Source organism: Trichosurus vulpecula, chromosome 7 (genome assembly GCF_011100635.1).
Source record: "Trichosurus vulpecula isolate mTriVul1 chromosome 7, mTriVul1.pri, whole genome shotgun sequence".
Classification (NCBI taxonomy): domain Eukaryota; kingdom Metazoa; phylum Chordata; class Mammalia; order Diprotodontia; family Phalangeridae; genus Trichosurus; species Trichosurus vulpecula.
In genome coordinates, this window is record NC_050579.1 from 54,618,981 (window position 1) to 54,638,220 (window position 19,240).

A 19,240-nucleotide genomic window follows, 5' to 3' on the forward strand; every position below is an offset into this window, starting at 1 on the left:
CATCAAAATTAAGTTTATATATTTATCTGCTTTATATAATTACAATCATATATTTATATATTGTATATTAAGTTTTTGTTACACATGTATTGTATATTAAGTTTATATATTATCTCATGTTAAACATGTTCCAAGTTATAACATTTTATTAAAATGTTATTCATATTCAACAAAATTTGTAAAATAAATAAATTTAATATAAAGCCTTACAAGTAATAGTAAACAGAGGACATTTTTCTGGTTTACCTCTTTTCATTCTTACAGCATGTCTTCCATAAAATATTTATAATTATTTTATAATTAATTCCATGATTAAAATTTTCATAGGTGGAATAAAATTTCATACAAGGGGGGGCAAAAGTCATCACTGTATTCATTATAAGCACTTTAACGAACAAATCTAAAAGAATCTTATGAGTAGCATGTTAAATCACCCTCGGATTCACATTACATTTTTTTTTAAAAGATGTTTGTGGAACAAAAAATATTGAGAACTACTGATCCAAAAGGAGGAGTTTGTCAACAGTATGAAACTCTTCAGAGAAGTCAAGAATGATGAAGAGTTTTGGTTTTTTTAAGGCCACTGAATTTAGCAATAAAGAGGTCTTTAGTTATCCTGGAAAGAGTAATTTCCACTGAGTGATGAGGTTGGAGGCCAGACTGCATACCATTGATAAGTGAGTAGCAGGTGAAAAAGTAGATGCAACTAGCATAGATAGCTTTTCCCAGAAGTTTGACAGTGAATGGGAGAGATATAAAATAATACCTTGAAGGCCTAATAGTGTAGTGTGCCTTTAGGGGCTACCTTTACAATTCAGCACTCACAGGTTTTCAGGATGGGTTTCTAGGGTGGTTGCATTCTCAGGTTTATGGGTACTCTGTGAATCTATACTCCTATAGCCCAGTTGCCCAAGCTGTGTTTACCTTTAATAGCAAGCTGGCAGACACAATTTGCTCAAAGCAAATGTATTCATTGACTAAGCCAGCATACTAAGGACAGCTACAAAACATTTCCTACACAAACTTGGAGTGCAATCCCTCACAAATACACATCGCATCTGTGGGAAGAGAAGACAAGACTTTGAGAACATTGTTAATGAGGCACAAACACAGGGAAGAATTGTAGCCAAGGCAATTCATGCTTCCAGCATGGCAGAGTCCTTGTGGCCTTTCTCTTCTCATTGTGCTCTCCTGCTGCTTGCTCTGGGTTCAGTATCCCTGCTGGATGGGTCACTCTTCTAGATCTGCTCCTCTCTGCAGCCCAACCCTCGAGTTCCAGGGCTGTGTTCCTTTAAATTTATAATATAGTTGGCATTCTTCCCTGCTAACAGAAGTCACACTCCTTGAAGCCGAGTCCTGCTCTTGACTATGTGTCTTGCCACTCTCTGCTCCCTGCTGAATGTGGTATAGCAAAGTTTCAGCCAGCCAATTGTCAATTGACTTTCCAATTCCATCAAGGAAACTTCTCAATACTTTGTAAAGGAGTAACAGGGCATAGATTCTTGGACTCCTTTATACTTCTTTTTAAAATATTAACACCTCATCTCTGTTATCTGCCCTTTTCTGTAATCATATCTACTAGACAAGAGATAGGAAATCAATCCTTCCCTTTATCACTATTATGTTAGTATCACGAGAAGGATTTAAAATTTGTTTTTTGTTTTAATTGTAATAATCCTCACAAAGACCTTGGAAATTGTACTTCCCACCTTGGGAAGAGAGGAAGATGATTTGGGATCAGGACTGAGGAGAGGGATTTCTCTCAGCATAGCAAGTATTTTTAGGCTCTGCAGAAAAAAGATATAAGAAGACAACAAGGAGGAGAGGGCGATGTTAAAGTCAGTCCCCAGATCTATTTTATTCTATTTTTTCCATCTTTTCACTTTAATATTTCTTATTGACCCATGTAAATGTTGGCTTCTATTTAGTCCCTTCTAATTTTTAGGGAGTTTGCTGCTTGAACCAACTTTTGCTCCTCTTGTGTCAAATTGTTAATTCTCTTTCCACTTCTTTCTTCCATAGTTCTCATTTTTCAATTTTTTTCCTCAAGTACTCTTATTCCACTTAGAAAGATTTTAAAATTCTTTTTTTAGACTCTTGCTTCCCCTCTCCCAAGAATTCTAATTGGCTGTGCCCAAAGTATGTTTTCTGCTAAGGCATTGCTTGTAGATATTTTGGAGTCTTTCTCTTCTAAATTTGTGTCTTGAGCATCCCTGCCACCACAATAGCTTACAGTGGTGGGATTCTTTGTTGTTTGCCATTCCTCCAGCCTATTTTCTGACTTGATATTAGGGCTGGGCTCTGTGACACTTCTGGAGAGGTCGTTGGGTCCTGTTGTTGCCACTGAAGGTTGTATTATTCTAGGATCCCAAGGACAGACTGGAGAACTGCAAGCTTTCAGTGCTCCCAAAGTAGTCTGATAAGGGCAAAGTTTAATTTCTGCCCTCCTGATCTGAGTTCTGAAAAGTTCCTGACTTGGATTTGAGTCTGTAAAAGACTAGACTGCTACTAGTCTCCACCCCTATTAGCCACCTGGAAAGCTCTGTTGATTCATAGTGGCAAAATTGTAGATTCTCTTTGGGTCTGGGATTCCTGCCTTGGTTTTACTATGATAAATTTGGCTAAATGCTAAAAGTGAGACCCTCCTCATCACCTGGGGTCTGAGTTATATCACTGTCGTTACTGGCTCCTTGTTTTCTTCATACTCAGTGCAGGACTTCTCTATCCTAAGGAACACATCCCGCACAAGTCCCCTTCTCAGTCTACCCTGGATCTATGACCCAGTACTGGGCAGTGGGCCACAAAGCTGCCAGTTCACCCTTGTCCCTGTCATAGTGACCTGGTACAGATCTGGTGGTGTGCCATATGGATCCGGGATCTCCTCTTGCCTTGGGGCACAGGCTCTCCTTAGTTGCTGGAATGCTCCCAGCATAGTGTACTCCTGGCCCAACCCTGGCTTCCGTGTCCACAGACCTTCACCTGTTTCCCTTTATCAAGCTGGTCAAGACAAGTGACTTGTGATTTTTTTCTGTATTTCTCCATTAAGATTTGGTCTGGTCGTCTGTCCGTCGCTTCCGACCCCCGCTGTTGTTTCTCCTGAGCGACCTTGGCCCTGCTCCTCCGCGCCCCTTCCCGGCTTCGTCCCTCTCCCAACGCACGCCCCGACGTCGCCATGTCCGCGCTGGCTCTGCACCTGCTGGGCAACCTGACGTGCCCCGCCCGCGGCCTCGTGCTTGTGCCCCACACGGCCCTGCACGCGCGGCGGGCCGGGGAGGCGCTGAGCCTGCTGGACAAGGCCATTGGCATGACAGCCCGCTTCGTGTGCCTCCTCCTGCCCGCCGGCTGGATCTTATCCCACCTGGGCAGCAGCAAGAAGGAGGAGTTGAGACAGCTCCAGACATTCCCTCATGACCTCAGAACCTGCCTGTGCCTCACATCACGAGCTCTCTCGCATTCCGCCCCAATTAATCATGACCACTTGATTTTTCCAGGCTTAGTGCTGTCCGCTCTGGCCTGGGCAGATGGGACCTCCTTGGCATGTTAAAATAAAGTCAATTGAAACCTCTCTTCAAAGCCCCCCATCCCGCACCCCATCCCCCCCAAAAAGATTTGGTCTGCTCCATTTTCAAGATAGGTTTGGAGGAGTTTGTGAAAGAAAGCTTACCTCACTGTTTGCTACAACTCGGCGGTCTCGGCCTTACCACATAATAATTTGGATATAATCTTCCCATAGTCCCCAAACAGTTATGTGATTTATATATAGATTACTAAGTATATGCTTCAAAACTATGAAATGTTACATGCAAATTAGCTGATGTGCCACAATGCACTATAGCCAGTCAGTGCTCTTCCTTCAAATAGATCTTTTCATTGTATTTATCTGAGAGGAAATTTTCTCTCAGGTCCTCAAAACAGTGTGTTTCTCCTGAACATTTTATCTAAGAGTCTGTGTTTCTTCTCAAGCTGATTTTATCAACATTCCTTACACAAATATTCTTTTTCTGCACCTTTTAGCAACCAAAATATCCATATATAAAAAGGTAACATAAGATGACCATAGGGAGGGGAGGGATGAATTAGCAGCTTGGAGAACCAGGAAAGAACTCATTCAGAGGCTGGGGTCTGAGCACCTTGAGGGAGAACAGAGATTTTAAGAGGTGGAGGTGATAAGGGAGAACATCCCAGGGATGAGGGATAGCCAGTGCAAAATGGGAAATGGAATATGAGGTAAGAGGAGTAACAAGAAAGTTAGTATGCTATACTTGCCATACTATAGGATAGGTGGAGGGAAGCTGTGTATATTAAGGCTGAGAAGGTAGGCTGGGATCAGGTTGGGAAAAGCTTTAAATTCTAGAAAAGTTTTTATTTGATCTTAGAGCAAATAGGTAGGCACTACAGTTTATCAAGTATGGAAGGTGGTGACATGGTCAGGAAAATCACTTTGGCAGCTATGTGGAAGATAGATTGGAGAGGGAGGAGACTTGAGCCAGGAAGACCAATTAGGAAGTTCTTGCAATGGTCCAGTTAAAAGGTGATAAGGTAAACTAGATTAGTGTTTGTGTGAATAGAGAAGGTACATGAGAGATGTGAAAATAGAAATGAAAAGATCTGGCGACTGATTGGATATGTGGATTATTGGGTGAAGAATCAAGGATAACACCAAAGTTGTGAATCTGAATGATTGGAAAATATGGTGGTACCCTCAACTGTATTAGAGAGGTTTAGAAGAGGGTTGGGTTTGTGGGGGGAAGATACTAAGTTCTGGTTTCAACATGTTGATTCCAAAATATATATGGGATAGATAGTTCAAAACATCCGAAAGGCAATTTCTAACAAGAGATTGAAGTACAGGAGAGAGTCTAAGGCTAAACATATAGAACTGGGATTCATCTACATGGATATGATCATTGAACTCATGCAAGCTAATGAAATCACCAGGTAAGTCTGTATAGAGAAAAAAGGGAAGAGGCCCCAGATTAGAAACTTGGGGCATTATTAGTGGGTATTCATGGAGACTTAAAAGGAGAAGTCTGATAGGTAGGAGAAGAATCCAGGGAGAACAATGTCAAGAAAATTTAAAGAGGATGGAGTATCCAGAAGGAGAGTGTGGTCAATAGTGCCAAATGCTGCAGAGCAATAAAGGATGATGACTGAAAAAAAAATACCATTAGGTTTAACAATTAATAGCCCATTGATTAATTTGGAGAAAATGTATAGAATAAAATATTACCACCACTTATCTTGCAATGCTATTTGTCTTTTACCTAGAGATTTAGGCCTTCATCCCCTACTGCTGGGAATACTCTATTTCCAGCCTCTACCCTTTCTAATACATCTTTCACATAGCTGCTAAGTTGAAATTCTCAAAACACAGATCTGACTCTCTCCCCCACCCACTCAAATATGTTGAATGGCTACTTATTGCTTCTAAGTTAATATATAAAATTCTCAACCTGGAATTTAAAGCTCCATACACTCTAGCTTCCACCTACCTTTCCAGGTAACATATCTACTAAATATTTCATATTACTTTCCTTCACACTCTCCATTCCAGACAAATTAGTCTGTTGCAGTTATTCCTCATCCACTATAGGCCATCTCCCACCTTCAGTTCTATGTATAAGTTGTTCCCCATATCATGAATTTACCACAATCTCACCTCCACCTTGTAGAATTCATAAGTTCCTTCAAAGAATAACTCAGGTTTAACCACTTCCTATACCACTCTTTTTCTAATGCCCTCAGGTATTGGGATTCTTTAACTCTTAAAAATTACTTGGCTTTATTTATATGCTTGTGTATATGTTATAGCCCCCAAGTAGAATGTAAGCTCCATGACAGCAGAGATTTGCTTTAAAAAAAAAATTTAATTCTGAACTTAAGCAAAAAAGAGCATTTCTATATACACAGCACAACATAGAAAAGAGGATTCTGTGTGGAAGCAAGAATCTCCACTTGCATTAAAAAAACTCAAATATATATTAAGTTCTATATGTGCCTTTCAAAATTGTCCAACTTATTTGCACTTCCTTCTGAACATTGTTTTGTTTTCTCCTGTTGTAGCAGCAACCGCACTGGCACACCCAGGATGGCTGCTAGCACAGATTCTTAGATTGACTTTACTAGGAAAGATAGCTTTCTAAGGAGTCAACAGTCTTCTTTAATTACATTCACTAGTTCAGGGGAAGGGTCAGCACCCTGAAGGTCAGAGAAAGTACAAGCAGAGAAAATACAAGCAGAGAAATTAGCATAAAGACCAACAGACAGAGCTCTTAACTGCCTGAATCAGAGCAATATAGCTAGACACTTTATATACACCACTGGACAAAGACAGCCTTTACATCTGAGCAGTTGGGGAGTTCTGAACATATGGCTACTCAGAGTCTTGACCAGGGAATCAAAAGATCCTTCTCATAAGCGAACCCCCAAAGCAAAATATCAACTCAAGAGTATATATACACTTCTCTGAGCCAGAAAGCATCACAACTCTGGTGACTCAGTGCCTAATTACAAATTAGCAAAAGGTGTGAAAGCCTTCCCACAAGCAAGCCTCCCCTAAGCAAGCTTCCCTTAATGGGCTCTGTGAGGCCTATTGATGGGCAGGGAAGATCTTCATATCCCATTAACATTACACCTGTGCATTTAAAAAAAATGTTATGATTGCTTCTTTTAGGTAACATTACTGCTAACTTTCCCTCCTCAATTTATTAACTAAATTAATAAGTTAATTTTTAATAATTTATTAAGAGCTAAAAGAGAAAAAAAAGTAACAACTAAACATAATCAAGCAAAACAAATCTATACAATGGCCGTGTCCAAAAATGTCTCTTTCTGCACTTTATGTTCATGACCTGTCAGGACATGGGTTAAAAAGCTTCATTACAGCTCCTCTGGAAAGAGTCATTGCATTGACCAGTTTTTAAGTCTTTCAAAGTTGTTTTTCTTTACATTGTTGCTGGGTCTGCTCACTGTACACTCTGCCTCAGTTCAAACTTCTCATGATTCTCTGAAATTATCTTTCAGCATGCCTTACGGAGCAATGATGTTCTATTACATTCATAGACAATTTATTCAGCTTTTCCCCAATTGCCTAAGAGGGATACATGAAAATCTATGCAACTTTTCATAGTTTTGAAGCATACTAATCTATGTATCACTGCAATCTGAAATCATTTTAAAACATTCCCTTATGGGTTTTTTCTTTATCTTTTAATAATCCTATCAGAATCAGGAAGTTTGTTTTACTTGTTGCTATCCCTAGTATTACTTTCTCTTTTAACTCTCTCACCATCCCTGCTTGTTTCCCTGTTAAGTTTGATGTATGGTTTTTCTTCTTCCCTAAAGATATCAAGGATTCTTTTTTTCTCTTTTTTTATTTTCCTACTTTTAGGGGAGCCCCCAAAGTCCAGGAAGTGTCTACAGGTCTCCAATCACCATGGGTTTTGAACCACCTATGATCATCACTTAGAACATTTTTTGAGAGAGTAATTGACAAAGGAACCACTGGGCTAAAGCTGGCCTGGATTTGATGTATTTCTATATGCAACTGTGTGTTCATGCATGCATGAATATATGTGTATGTTCAGATCTCCATTGTTCATTTTAGATAAGATTAAGGTTCATTTGATGCCTATTACCCTCATTCCTTTTGTCTGTATACTCTCATACACTTCGAATATAAGAAATGGCAAGTTCAACATCCTTCCTCTTCCCTTTTATACTAAGATACCACTTTTGACTCCCTCTCCTCTTTTCCCTCTATGAACTCGCAGAATAAAACCAATCTGCCAACAGGACCACTGTTTATCTTTATTTAACTCCCTCAGTACCCTTTAAAGATTTTAAGTTGCTAAAGGAATATGTATTTCTTCTCTCCCTATTAGAAAGTTAGCACCACATCACCAAACAGCCCATTCCAAATGCCCAAATTTACCTTTCTAGGATACTCTAGGTTCATGTGTTGGTATTAAGCATAGATTTTCATTAATGTATTTGCATACCAATACCTACACAGTACTATAGTGGAGGTGTTTAATACGTTGTATCCTCTGACTGATAAAAGAAATACATTGACGGGGGCTTAGGATCTATGGTTTTATGTGGATATAAACACATACCCACACTCATATCTAGAACTTGGGATATCATTCTAGTGGGAGGCTGCATGGGGGAAGGTGCCTGGATGTTATCTTGCTGACTTTCATTTTTTATATATATAGTACTTCTTCAATATTATTTTTATTATTTTCAATTTCTTCATTTTTACTGTGTTCTTGATTCATGACTGCTTTGAAGAAATTATATTCATTTTTTCATGGAATTTGAAATATAGCATTTCTCAAACAATATCAATACAACTTCTGGATTTAAGTGACTCTGTTGGGCAACTAGGTAGTACAGTGGATGGAGCGATGGCTTGGAATTAGAAAGAACTCAGGTTCTTGAGGTCAAATCCAGCCTCAGACAGTTATTTATTAGCAATGTGACCCCTGGCCAAGTCACTTAGCTGTGTTTGCTTCAGTTCCTCATCTATAAAATGAGCTGGAGAAGGAAACGGCAAACTACTCCATTATCTTTGCCAAGAAAACCCCAAATGGGGTCATAAAGAGTTGGACATGAATGAACATACCATCTTAATCCAATAACATAGCAGTATGGCACTGAGCTACTTTATTTTCCCTGTCAGGAAGAAAGGCATGTTTCTTCATATATAATATAAATAAAAGTTTTGAATTTAATTCACTATCAAATCTTATGGCAAAGATGGAGGGTGACATAGTAAAGAGAGTACAGCCTTGGAACCCAGAGGATGTGGGTTCAAGCCCTGTCTCTGTCTGTATTACCCCAGTCAAGTCACTTAAGCTGTCAGTGCCCCAAGCTACTCTCTCTTTAAAAAAATCTTTTATTTTTATTATAAATTTAACAAACATGAACAATTCCACAGAAGATAAAAAGAAGACTGCATGTGACACAGAGTTTCTGTTATATATAGCTTTTGTAAAAGTATAATTTAAATTTAACATAGTGATTATAAATCATGGAATCAGTAGATTAATATAATTTTATGGGGCAGCTAGGTGGCCAGTGAATAGAGCACCAGCCCTGGAGTCAGGAGGACCTGAGTTCAAATCCGGCCTCAGACACTTGACACACTTACTAGCTGTGTGACCTTGGGCAAGTCACTTAACCCCAATTGCCCTGCCTTCCCCCCTCCAAAACAAACAAAAAATATATAGTTTTATACTAATTATTATTTAATATTTTACTACTTAATGTAGCAATTACTATTACTATTTAACATAATACTTCTAATACTTCTCTGCTTGTTTCTGTTTTTTAAAAATTCTGAATTTAACACCACTGAATAAAACAAGCATTTCCCTATACAAACAACAGAAAAAGACAATTGAATACAAAATGTGGTAACAGAACTATGTAACAAAGTCCTGGTTGGCTACTGTGTAATAGGGGTTTATACATAGATATGAAGGTATTCCATCACCTCTGAAGAGAGTGGATTTCCACCTTTGTGGGGGGTAGGAGGACAGAAATGGCTGGGCACTATTGCCCTCATTCTTCTATTTTTCAAGAAGAGTAACAGACTCGAATCACATTTATAGATTGCACAGTGGACATTTGAAGTCTAGGGCAGCAATTCTTTTGGGGGGTCAGGATAAAAGCCACTTTCCTTGGTCACTAGGATTAGTTCTGCCCCAGACTTAGATAATAACAGTTAATCTAGTTTCTCCTTCCCAACAAGGACTATTTTATAAAAGACAATCACCAGATAGTGAGCAAACACATACATTAATGCAAGCAAGAAGCCATGCAGATTAGTTTAGGTGAGATTAGAAAGGTTCTGATCTTACTAAAAGATTTATTGAGAAATTAAGACAATAACTACTCACATTTATATAGAGAACTTTCTTCATAAAAACTCCATGAAGCGGATAGTACAACAGCATTATTATAGACATTTTACAGATACGGAAACTGCTGAAGCACAAGGTTTAGATGCCTTATCTATGATCACAGTCTTGAACTTCAATCTTCTGACTTTGGTGTTCTTTCCATTATATAACATTGCATTCCACTAGTCATAAGGTTTGTTCTGGGCCTGATTGTCAAAGAAGAGATTGTTCTGATCAATGTGGAAAAGTTAGGAACGGCTTGTATGTATATGTATATGTGTAAGCATATATATATATAAAAGTATATATTTGTAAGTATATATATACACACACACATACATACACGCACATATACATATCTCCCTCTGTGTATGCATATGTATATGCATGTAAATATATATATGTATATCTGTGAAAATGTATGTATATGTGTGTATGTATGCTTATATCATAGATCAAGACCTGGAAAGGACCTCAGAGTCCTTTCTCAGTCCAACATTCTCAGTTTGCACTTAAGGAAACTAAAGCCCAGGAAGGAAGTTAAATGACTTGTCCACATAGACAGCATCAAAGGCAGTATTTGAACCCTGGTCCCCTGACTCAAGAGCTAGCGCATTATCCACTGGATCATAGGATTTAAAATTAGAAGGAACTTTAGAGATCACAGAATCATGGATCTGGAGCAGGAAGAAAGCTTCAAAGGTAGCTAGCCCACCCCTCTCATTTTACAGATGAGAACACTTTTAACCCTAGAGGGGTTAAATATTTGCCCAAAGTCATACAAGTAGTAAGTAGCACAAATGAGATTTGAATTTAGAGCTATTGACTCCAAATCCAGGGCTTTTCCTACTACACTACACTGAATTAATTGTTCTTAGAAAACTAGAGGATTTCAACTAATTTTAACAAAATATTTTCAGTGTACCATTATGTACTAACATTCCATAATCAGGACTACTAATTATTCAGTATCTCAAGCTATTATTCTATAGCTCTCCTTTTTTTCACTGCCTCGTTCCAAAAGTCATCTATTCCAGTGGTGTCAAACTCAAAAAGAATGGGTTTACTAATGCATACATAAGGCTACCTGTGGGCTGCATATCTACTTAATTTTAAGATGTAGTGTTATCTATATTTGATTGTGTTTTTATTTATTTTCTTAAATATTTCTGAGATACACTTTAATCTGGTTTAGGCCTGAGTGTTTGACACCTCTCACCTACTCTATTCTGGATGCCTCCGCTTCCTCACCACTCAATCTTTTAGAATTTTGTTTCTAACCCAACCACAATACTGAAGCTGTTCTCTCCAAAGGCACCAATAATCTAACTGCTAGTCCCAATGGTTTTTTTAAAACTTCTATCTCCTTGCCCTCTGCAGCATTTCATGATCACCACTTACTCCTCCTACATACTCTTTTCTGCCCTTGGTTTCCATAACATTGCTATCTCCTGGTTCTCCCACATAAACGATTGTTCCCTTTTATTTCCTTTTGCTGGTTCATCATCTATAACCCATCCACTAAGCATGGGTGTCTCTCCAAAGTTCTACTCTGAGCCTCTACTGCCTACGTACTCTCCATTGATTTCATCAGCTCCCACAGGTTTAATTATCATCTCTGCAAAAATGACTTCTATTAATCTCTCTTTTGAGCTCTAGTTCTTCATCACCAACTTCCTACTGGACATCTCCATCTAAATATGCCCCCAGCAACTCAAACTCACAATATCCAAAATAGAATTTATTATCTTTCCCTCTAATCTAATCCCATCCTTCCTCCAAATTTCCCTACCATTCTCTCAGTCACCTAGGCTAATAGCTGTGGAATCATCTTTTACACTTTCCTCCCCATTTTCACTCCCCCATATTGAATGAATTGTAATATCTTGTTGATTCTACCATAGCATCCCTTGCATGTCCTGTTTTCTCCATATACAAGCCACTACCCTGATTTAGAACCTCAAGACTTTCACCTGCCATATTATCAGAGCCTTTTAATTAGTTTTCCCAATTCCTATCTCTCCCATTCTCAATCTATCCTCCACATAGCTATCAAAAGTCACAGGTCTGACCATATCATTCCCCTTCTAAAAAACTTTTCAATAAGTCCCTGTCACCTTCCAATCAATTTTTCCAGTCTTATTTCACATTACTTCTCTTTGGGAATTCTATATTCCAGCCAAACTGGGCTACTAGTTGTTTGCTAAATTCAACATTCTTTCTCCCATCTCCATGTATTTTCACAAACTATCCCCATGCCTATCCCACACCCAAACCTTTAAGCATAGGATGCACTTCCCCATTCCTACCTCTCAAATTTTTGCCTGCCTGCCTGCCTTCAAACCTCAAATTAGATACCACCTCCTCTTTGAAAGCCTTCCTTAATCCTTCCAGTTGTTAATGCTCTCTCCCTTCCCTCCTTGAATTACTGATTTATTTACTTATCTGTATATATGTTTTATATTCCACTCCTACAGAATGTAAACTCATTACAAGTAAGGATTGTTTTGTCTTTGTATTCCTCGCATCTAGCAGTATCTTGAGCTTTGTTTTGTCTGTAACCTATAATTTTATCAGTGTAGGGATTTCCCAGTGAGTTAAAGTCCTTTTACCTATGCAGATCAGCATCCGTTCTGCAACTGGAGACTTAGTTGCCTAGGGGTACTTAAGGGTTAAGCCAATAGTCAACAAACATTTATTAAATTGTTTCTATGTGCCAGGCACAGTGCTAAGCACAAGGATAAAAATAAGAAAAAGACAGTCCTTGCTCAAAAAGGTTGAAATCTAATGGGGGAAGATATTACACAAAAGGAAGCTAAAAAGGGAGGGAAGAGGAGGGGGCACCACTGGAGGGTAACTATCACAGGCAGATTATGTTCATGAAGTCAAACCAAGCAGAACAGCTGATAGTAAATGAACATTAAGTGACTTGACCAGTGTCATACCATACAGTCAGCATGCGTCAGAGACAGGACTTGAATCCAAGTTGTCCTGATGCAGACTCTGGTCTGACCACACTGTGTCTGTCTTGGATATAATAGGAAGTTAATGTTTGATGAGGGGCAGTGAGGTGGCACAGCAGATGGAAAGCTAGTCCTGAAATCACGAAGACTCCTCTTCACCCTAGCTGTGTGACTTTGCCTCAGTTCCTCATCTGTAAAACGAGCTGGAGAAGGAAATAGCAAACCACTCAAGTATCTTTGTTGAAAAAACACAACAACCAACAAATGGGGTCATGAAGAGCTGGACATGACTGAACATGAATAAACAAAAATGTTTGATGAATTCACACTGAATTGAATTGAAATACTATTTCAAAAAAAAGATCGACAGTCAGAAACCAGAATATTAGCCAATTACTGTCAGTCAGTAAACATTTATTAAGTAACTACTATGTGCCAAGAATTGTCCTAAGCTCTGGGAATTCAAAGAATGGTAAGACAATCTCTGCTCTCAAGGAGCTCACAGTCTAATGCAGGAGATAACAGGCAAACAACTATGTACAAACAAGCTCTATACAGGACAAATTAGAAATAATAAACAGAAGGAAAGCACTAGAATTAAGGGAGATAAGGAAAGCTGTCCTGTAAAAGGTAGGAGTTTAGCTGGGACTTGAAGAAAGCTAGGGAAACCTGAGGAGGGAAAGCATTCCAAACATGGAGATGGCCATTGAAAATGCCCAGAGCCTGGAGATGGATGGAGTTTCTTAGGCAAGAAACAAAGAGGCCAGTACTAATAGATCTCAGATATCAAGGAGGAGTGTAAGGTGTAAGGAGACTAGAAGGATGGAGGGAGGGAGCAGGTTGCCAGGGCATTGAATGTTAAACATAAGATTTTATATTTGATCCTGGGGGTGATAGGGAGCTACTGGAGTTTACTGAGATGGGAGGGTAGCACAGTCAAACGTCCTTTAGGAAAATCACTGACAGTTGAGTGAAGAATGGGCTAGAATGGGGAGAGATTTGTAGCAGGGAGACCAACCAGCAGACTGTTGCAGTAGTACAAGTTTTAGGTGCTGAGAGCCTGCAACAGGGTGGCAGCGTGAAAGAAAGGCAAGAGGACACATGCAAGAGATGTTATAAAGGTAAAATTGACAGGCTTTGGCAATAGATTGAATATGGAAAGTGAGTGAGAGTAAGGAGCTGGGGAACTGGCTCACAATGGTGGTGCCCTCAACAGTAATAGGTGTCCTCAACAGATAATGAGTTCAGTTGTGGTTATATTGCATTTAAGATGTTTAGGACATCTAGTCTGAGATATCTAATAGACAGCTGGGGACACGAGCTAGAGATCAGCAGAGAAATTAGGACTGGAAAAGTAGATTTGAGAATCATTAGCATAGAGATGATAATTGAATTCATGGGAGCTGATGGGACCATCAAGTGAAATAGTATAGAGGGAAAAGAGAATTTAGAATCCTTGCATATACACAAAATTCTCTCAGAAATATCTAAAAATAAAAATTATTTATATGGAAGATTTTGTGCGTATAATTATATACGGGGATTATTTATGTATATATATACATAAAATATTATTTATAAGAAATTTTTGTATATACATATATGAATCCTAAAATCCATATAAAGTTATTTATGCAAGAGGTTTCTGTGCATGACAAAATAATATTTCAATAACTAACTTTGTAGTACTGTGTCAAAGCTTTAACCAGAATGCTATTCTCAAAAAGGTTAGATTAACTGTTTGGCTGACCTCACTGAGCCAATAAGAACTATTTATTTATGACCCAAATGGTTTCATAGTGGAGCTAAAAATAAATGCTATTTGAGACAAAAATAAACAGTTAATTTCAGTTAACATTCTTCTAATAAAACATTTAGCAAAAATAATCTGAATGAAAATAATAGCAAAACCTAAACTGTATTCAACAACTTAACTACAGTTATAACTTTTCAAGCAAGATGCAATTATTTACACTTAAGCCTAAAATATAGCAAAGGAAAATTAAAGAAATGAATCCTTTATGCAAATGCAAAAGAAATTTAAAACCATTAAAAAAGTATAAACTACCCAAAAAAGAATAAAATCTTCAGCAACAAATTTTATGTTATTAAACTACTTAATTCAATTATGTAACTAAATTTTAAGTAAATAACTTTTCTGCTTCCTTCATTTTTCTTTTCCTGTCCACTTTAGAAACTGCAGCCCAGCCATCATCTCGCATTTTTCTCATAGCTGCTAATTTCAATGCTGATCCTGGAGTTGTTAAAGATAAAGGTCTATGATTCTAGAACAAAAAATAAAATCATAAATGTTTTTGTTTGAAGAATGCTAAGTCCAACTCTTAAAATTTGGTTTCTGAATTAAAACCCATAATTTTACCTGCTTGGGTGTTGTGACACCTTGATAAGAAGTTTGTGGATAATCCTTATATAGTTTTTGAAATGCATCTTCATCTGAAACCATGCTCTTAAAGAAAGATAATGAAATGGAAATCAAATCTTCAAAAATGTTTTCTTTTTTGTGCTGCCATAATCAATATTAATTATATTATTAAAATTCCATTAATATATTCATCTCAGAGATCTAGTTTAAATACCCCCAAATCATAAATCTTATATTTTCAACACTTAGTGCTTGAACTTCATTTATTATATTCTAGAGAAGGTTGTATAACATAAATAAAACTGTATTATATATCATATTTGTCCATTTATTTGCACTTTAATTTCAGAAATGTAGTACCTCAAAAATTGAGATAAATTATAACATGAGACCTAAAGCCATTAAAATGAGGTACCTAAGCTGCTTTCCTGCATTTTTCAAAACTTCTATATAATTAGCAAATCCTTCCTCCTCCTTCCCTTTGGTCACAGATGCAGAGTTATTCCTACTAATTAAGGCTAATCTCTCAATCTTTCCTTTTTTTTCTTTTACTATTGCATTTTAAGGTTTACAAACCACTTAAAAATTGTTCTGAATTTAACAAACACCAAATACAACTAGCATTTCCATTTATAGAATAGAACCAGAAAAGAGGATTTCACATGAAAATGGGAATCTCCATTATATATAGCTTGTTTTTCCTTATATGCAGCTAGGTGGTGCAGTGGATAGAGCACTGGGTTTGGAAGATCTGAGCTAAGATACTTACTAGCTGTGTGATCTTAGGTTAGTCACTTAACCTCTATTTGCCTCAGTTCCTCATCTATAAATGGAGATATGCTGGAGAAGGAAATGGCAAACTACTCCAGTATCTTTGCCAAGAAATCTCCATGGACAAAAAGTCCATGGGGTCATGAAGAGTCAAATACAACTGAACAACAATATAATAAACTCAGTATGTAACTTTTTAAAGGTATCCTATATTTCTTTCTGACCTTCTGTTCTTTTCAATGCTTTCAAAAAATGTCCTTCTTTTCTCCCTCCCTCCATGCCTTCCTTCTTTTACTTTTTTCGGCAACATTATCACCAGCCCATCTCCTACTACTCTTCCATTCAAATTGAAAGAAAAAGAGAATCCCTGTACAAATATGCATACGTTAGCAAGCCAAATTCCCATATTTGCAATGTCCAAAAATTCAATTTAATCTCATTTCCTCCAACATCTTCAAGGACCTTGCTCTAGCAGTCATTCTCATTCTCTCATGCATTTTCTTTTTTTAATATTCTATTGCATTTTTATTTTGTTAAATATTTCTAATTACATATTTTTAAAATAAACTTCAACATTCATTTTAAAAAAATTTGAGTTTCAAATTCTCTCCCTCCCTTCAATCCTTCTCCCAGATATTGAGAAGGCAAGCAATATGATATCAATTGTACAAGTGAAGTTGTGCAAAACCTACTTCCATATTAGCCATGTTGGAAAAAAAAAAACAAGAATAAAGTGAAAAAAGCATGCTTCAAGCTGCACTGAGTTCACCAGTTCTCTCTCTGGATATGTATAGCCTTATCCATAGATCTGACAGGTAAATTTTTTTCATACTCCCCTAATTTGCTTATGATATTATTTTTTATGTCTAACTCATGTAGTGATTTTGATTTTATCTTAGTATTTGGTGTGGGATGTTGGTCTATGCCTAGTTTTTTCTGAAGTGCTTTCCAGTTCTCCCAGCAATTTTTGTCAAATAGAGAATTCTTACCCAAAAGCTTGGATCTTTGGGTTTATCAAATATTAGATTACTATGGTCATTTACTACTGTATATTATATACCTAATCTATTCCACAGATCCACCACTCTATATCTTAGTCAATACTGGATTGTCTTGGTGATTACTGCTTTGTAATATAGTTTGAAATCTGTTACTGTGAGGTTGCCTTCTGTCACATTTTTTCATTGATTCTCTTGATATTCTTGACCTTTTATTCTTTGAGACAAATTATTATTTTTTTCTATAAAATAATTCTTTGGTAGTTTGATTAGTATGGCACTAAATAAATACATTTAGGTACAAATGTCATTTTTATCATATTGGCTCGAGTTACGCATAAGCAATTAATATTTCAACAATAGTTTATTCTTATGCATGTTCAATCCCTCACCAATGGCTTCTTCCTATATGTTTATGAACAAGGTGAAAGTCTTTCCAATCTTGAAAAAATCCTTCCCTTACCTATTCTAAATTGTTTTCCCCTTCATTGCTAATCTTAAGGGGAAAAAATTATTTGTTACCTATGACCCTACTATCAACATGTTGAGAAGGGGCAGTTGACTGTCTGCAAATCATGATTCTGGATTAGTGGAAAGACTCTGGACACAACTCTTTGTAACTGCATGAGGGACAGAGTTGGTTCAAGAGTTTTAGAGTGAATTCTTCATTCTTACTCTGAGAGAGGGCATGCATGGCTCTAGACTCTCTTGAGGACCAATTTGAGACATACAAAATGAGAGAGAGAGATTTTGGAAAGCAGACATGTAGATAAAATCAGCTCCTCAATATATTCCTTATTTGTACATAAGTGGTACAGTAATAGAGGACTGGGCTTAAAGTCAGGAAGACCTGAATTCAAATCTGGCTTCCGATACGTGATAGTTATGCAGCCCTGGGCCAGTCACTTAAGCTCTGTCTTCCTCAGTTTCTTCATTCATATTGGGATAATAATAGCACCTCTCTCCCAGGATTGTTGTGAGGATAAAATGAGATAATATTCATAAAGTGTTTTGCAAACCTTAGAGCACTATATAAATGCTATTGTTTTATTATTATTATTATCATTAACATCCAGTTTGCTTTCTCAGAGACTTCAGGGAACTTTCCCTTGGGTGAGATTAGCTCCTCTCTGTTAAGTGAGATCTCAGCTCACTCTCACCTAAAGAGTTCATTCACTCATGTGAGTTTTCTGGTATATTTTATTCTGTATAACTTCTACTTCTGTTCACTTTTTGCTTAGATAAATGGATTTCCTTACTATTCTTTATTTGTGATGGTCTAATATGTAACTTGTATTTGGTGGGAAGGGACCAAACCAGTGAGTATAAGTTTGGGGTACCTTCTCCCCCTTAGGAGATGGGGCCAGGAAAGTAGCTTTTTGAACCCAAAAAAACCAAGGGGGACAGATAGATATAATTCTATACTGAGACCTCTCTCAGAAGAGAAGAGAGAACCTTCTCCTGTTCCTCTCAAGGCAGGAATCAGTTTCTCTAGGAAAGCAATGGACAAGATTCCATAGATCTCTATTCATGCCTCTCCATGAGCCACATCTAGCATTGGTTCCCAAGAGCATCCAGAACCACACATTTTCTCTCTTGAATCAAGCAAATAAAGAATGTTTCTCCTTTCCAAAGCTCTTGGACCAACTCTGCCCCTCATGCAGTGACACAGGGTCATATCTATGTTCTCTCCACTAATCTGGAATCATATTCTGTAGGCTGCAGGAGCACAAGGATGATTTTCCCCAACACAGCTTGAATGGCAGTCAAGTTATATACCAAATGTCTCTATTTCCTTACTACCCACTCTAGTTAGGACCTAATCATCTCTCATTTGGACTACTACAGTAGATTCCTAATCATTCTTTCAGACTTCTGTTAACTCTCCCCTCATATTCTCCACAGTTGCCAAAATAATCTTCTAAGGCACAGGTCTGATAATGCCACTTTACTGCTACAAAATTTTCTGAGGCTTCTTGTTACCTCTAGGACATACTAACTCCTCAAGAAAGGCAAATAAACTGCTCCACTTTCTGGTTCCAACTACCTTTCATTTACATATATTTCAAATTCCAACCAAACAGAACTACTAGTCATTCCATAATTCAGTAGCTAGTCTCCTTCCTTCATGTATTTACTCAAGCAATTCCTCAAAGCTGTAAAGCAGTCATGCCCTCCACATCTCCATCTCTTAGAATCCTTATCTTCCTTCAA

The 19,240-nt window shown here is 37.6% G+C and overlaps 1 protein-coding gene across 1 annotated transcript in view; it reads right to left on the minus strand.

Moving 5' to 3' along the window:
• Window positions 1-15,015: 15,015 nt before the first annotated feature.
• The window catches only part of SYCP1 (synaptonemal complex protein 1), a 96,352-nt gene continuing 92,127 nt past the window's right edge, over window positions 15,016-19,240 (minus strand). The window contains exons 30-31 of the mRNA XM_036768183.1: window positions 15,255-15,341; window positions 15,016-15,159 (exon numbers count right to left, since the gene is read on the minus strand). Coding sequence (XP_036624078.1) covers window positions 15,016-15,159; window positions 15,255-15,341 — 231 coding nt within the window. The remainder of the gene's footprint in view (window positions 15,160-15,254; window positions 15,342-19,240) is intronic.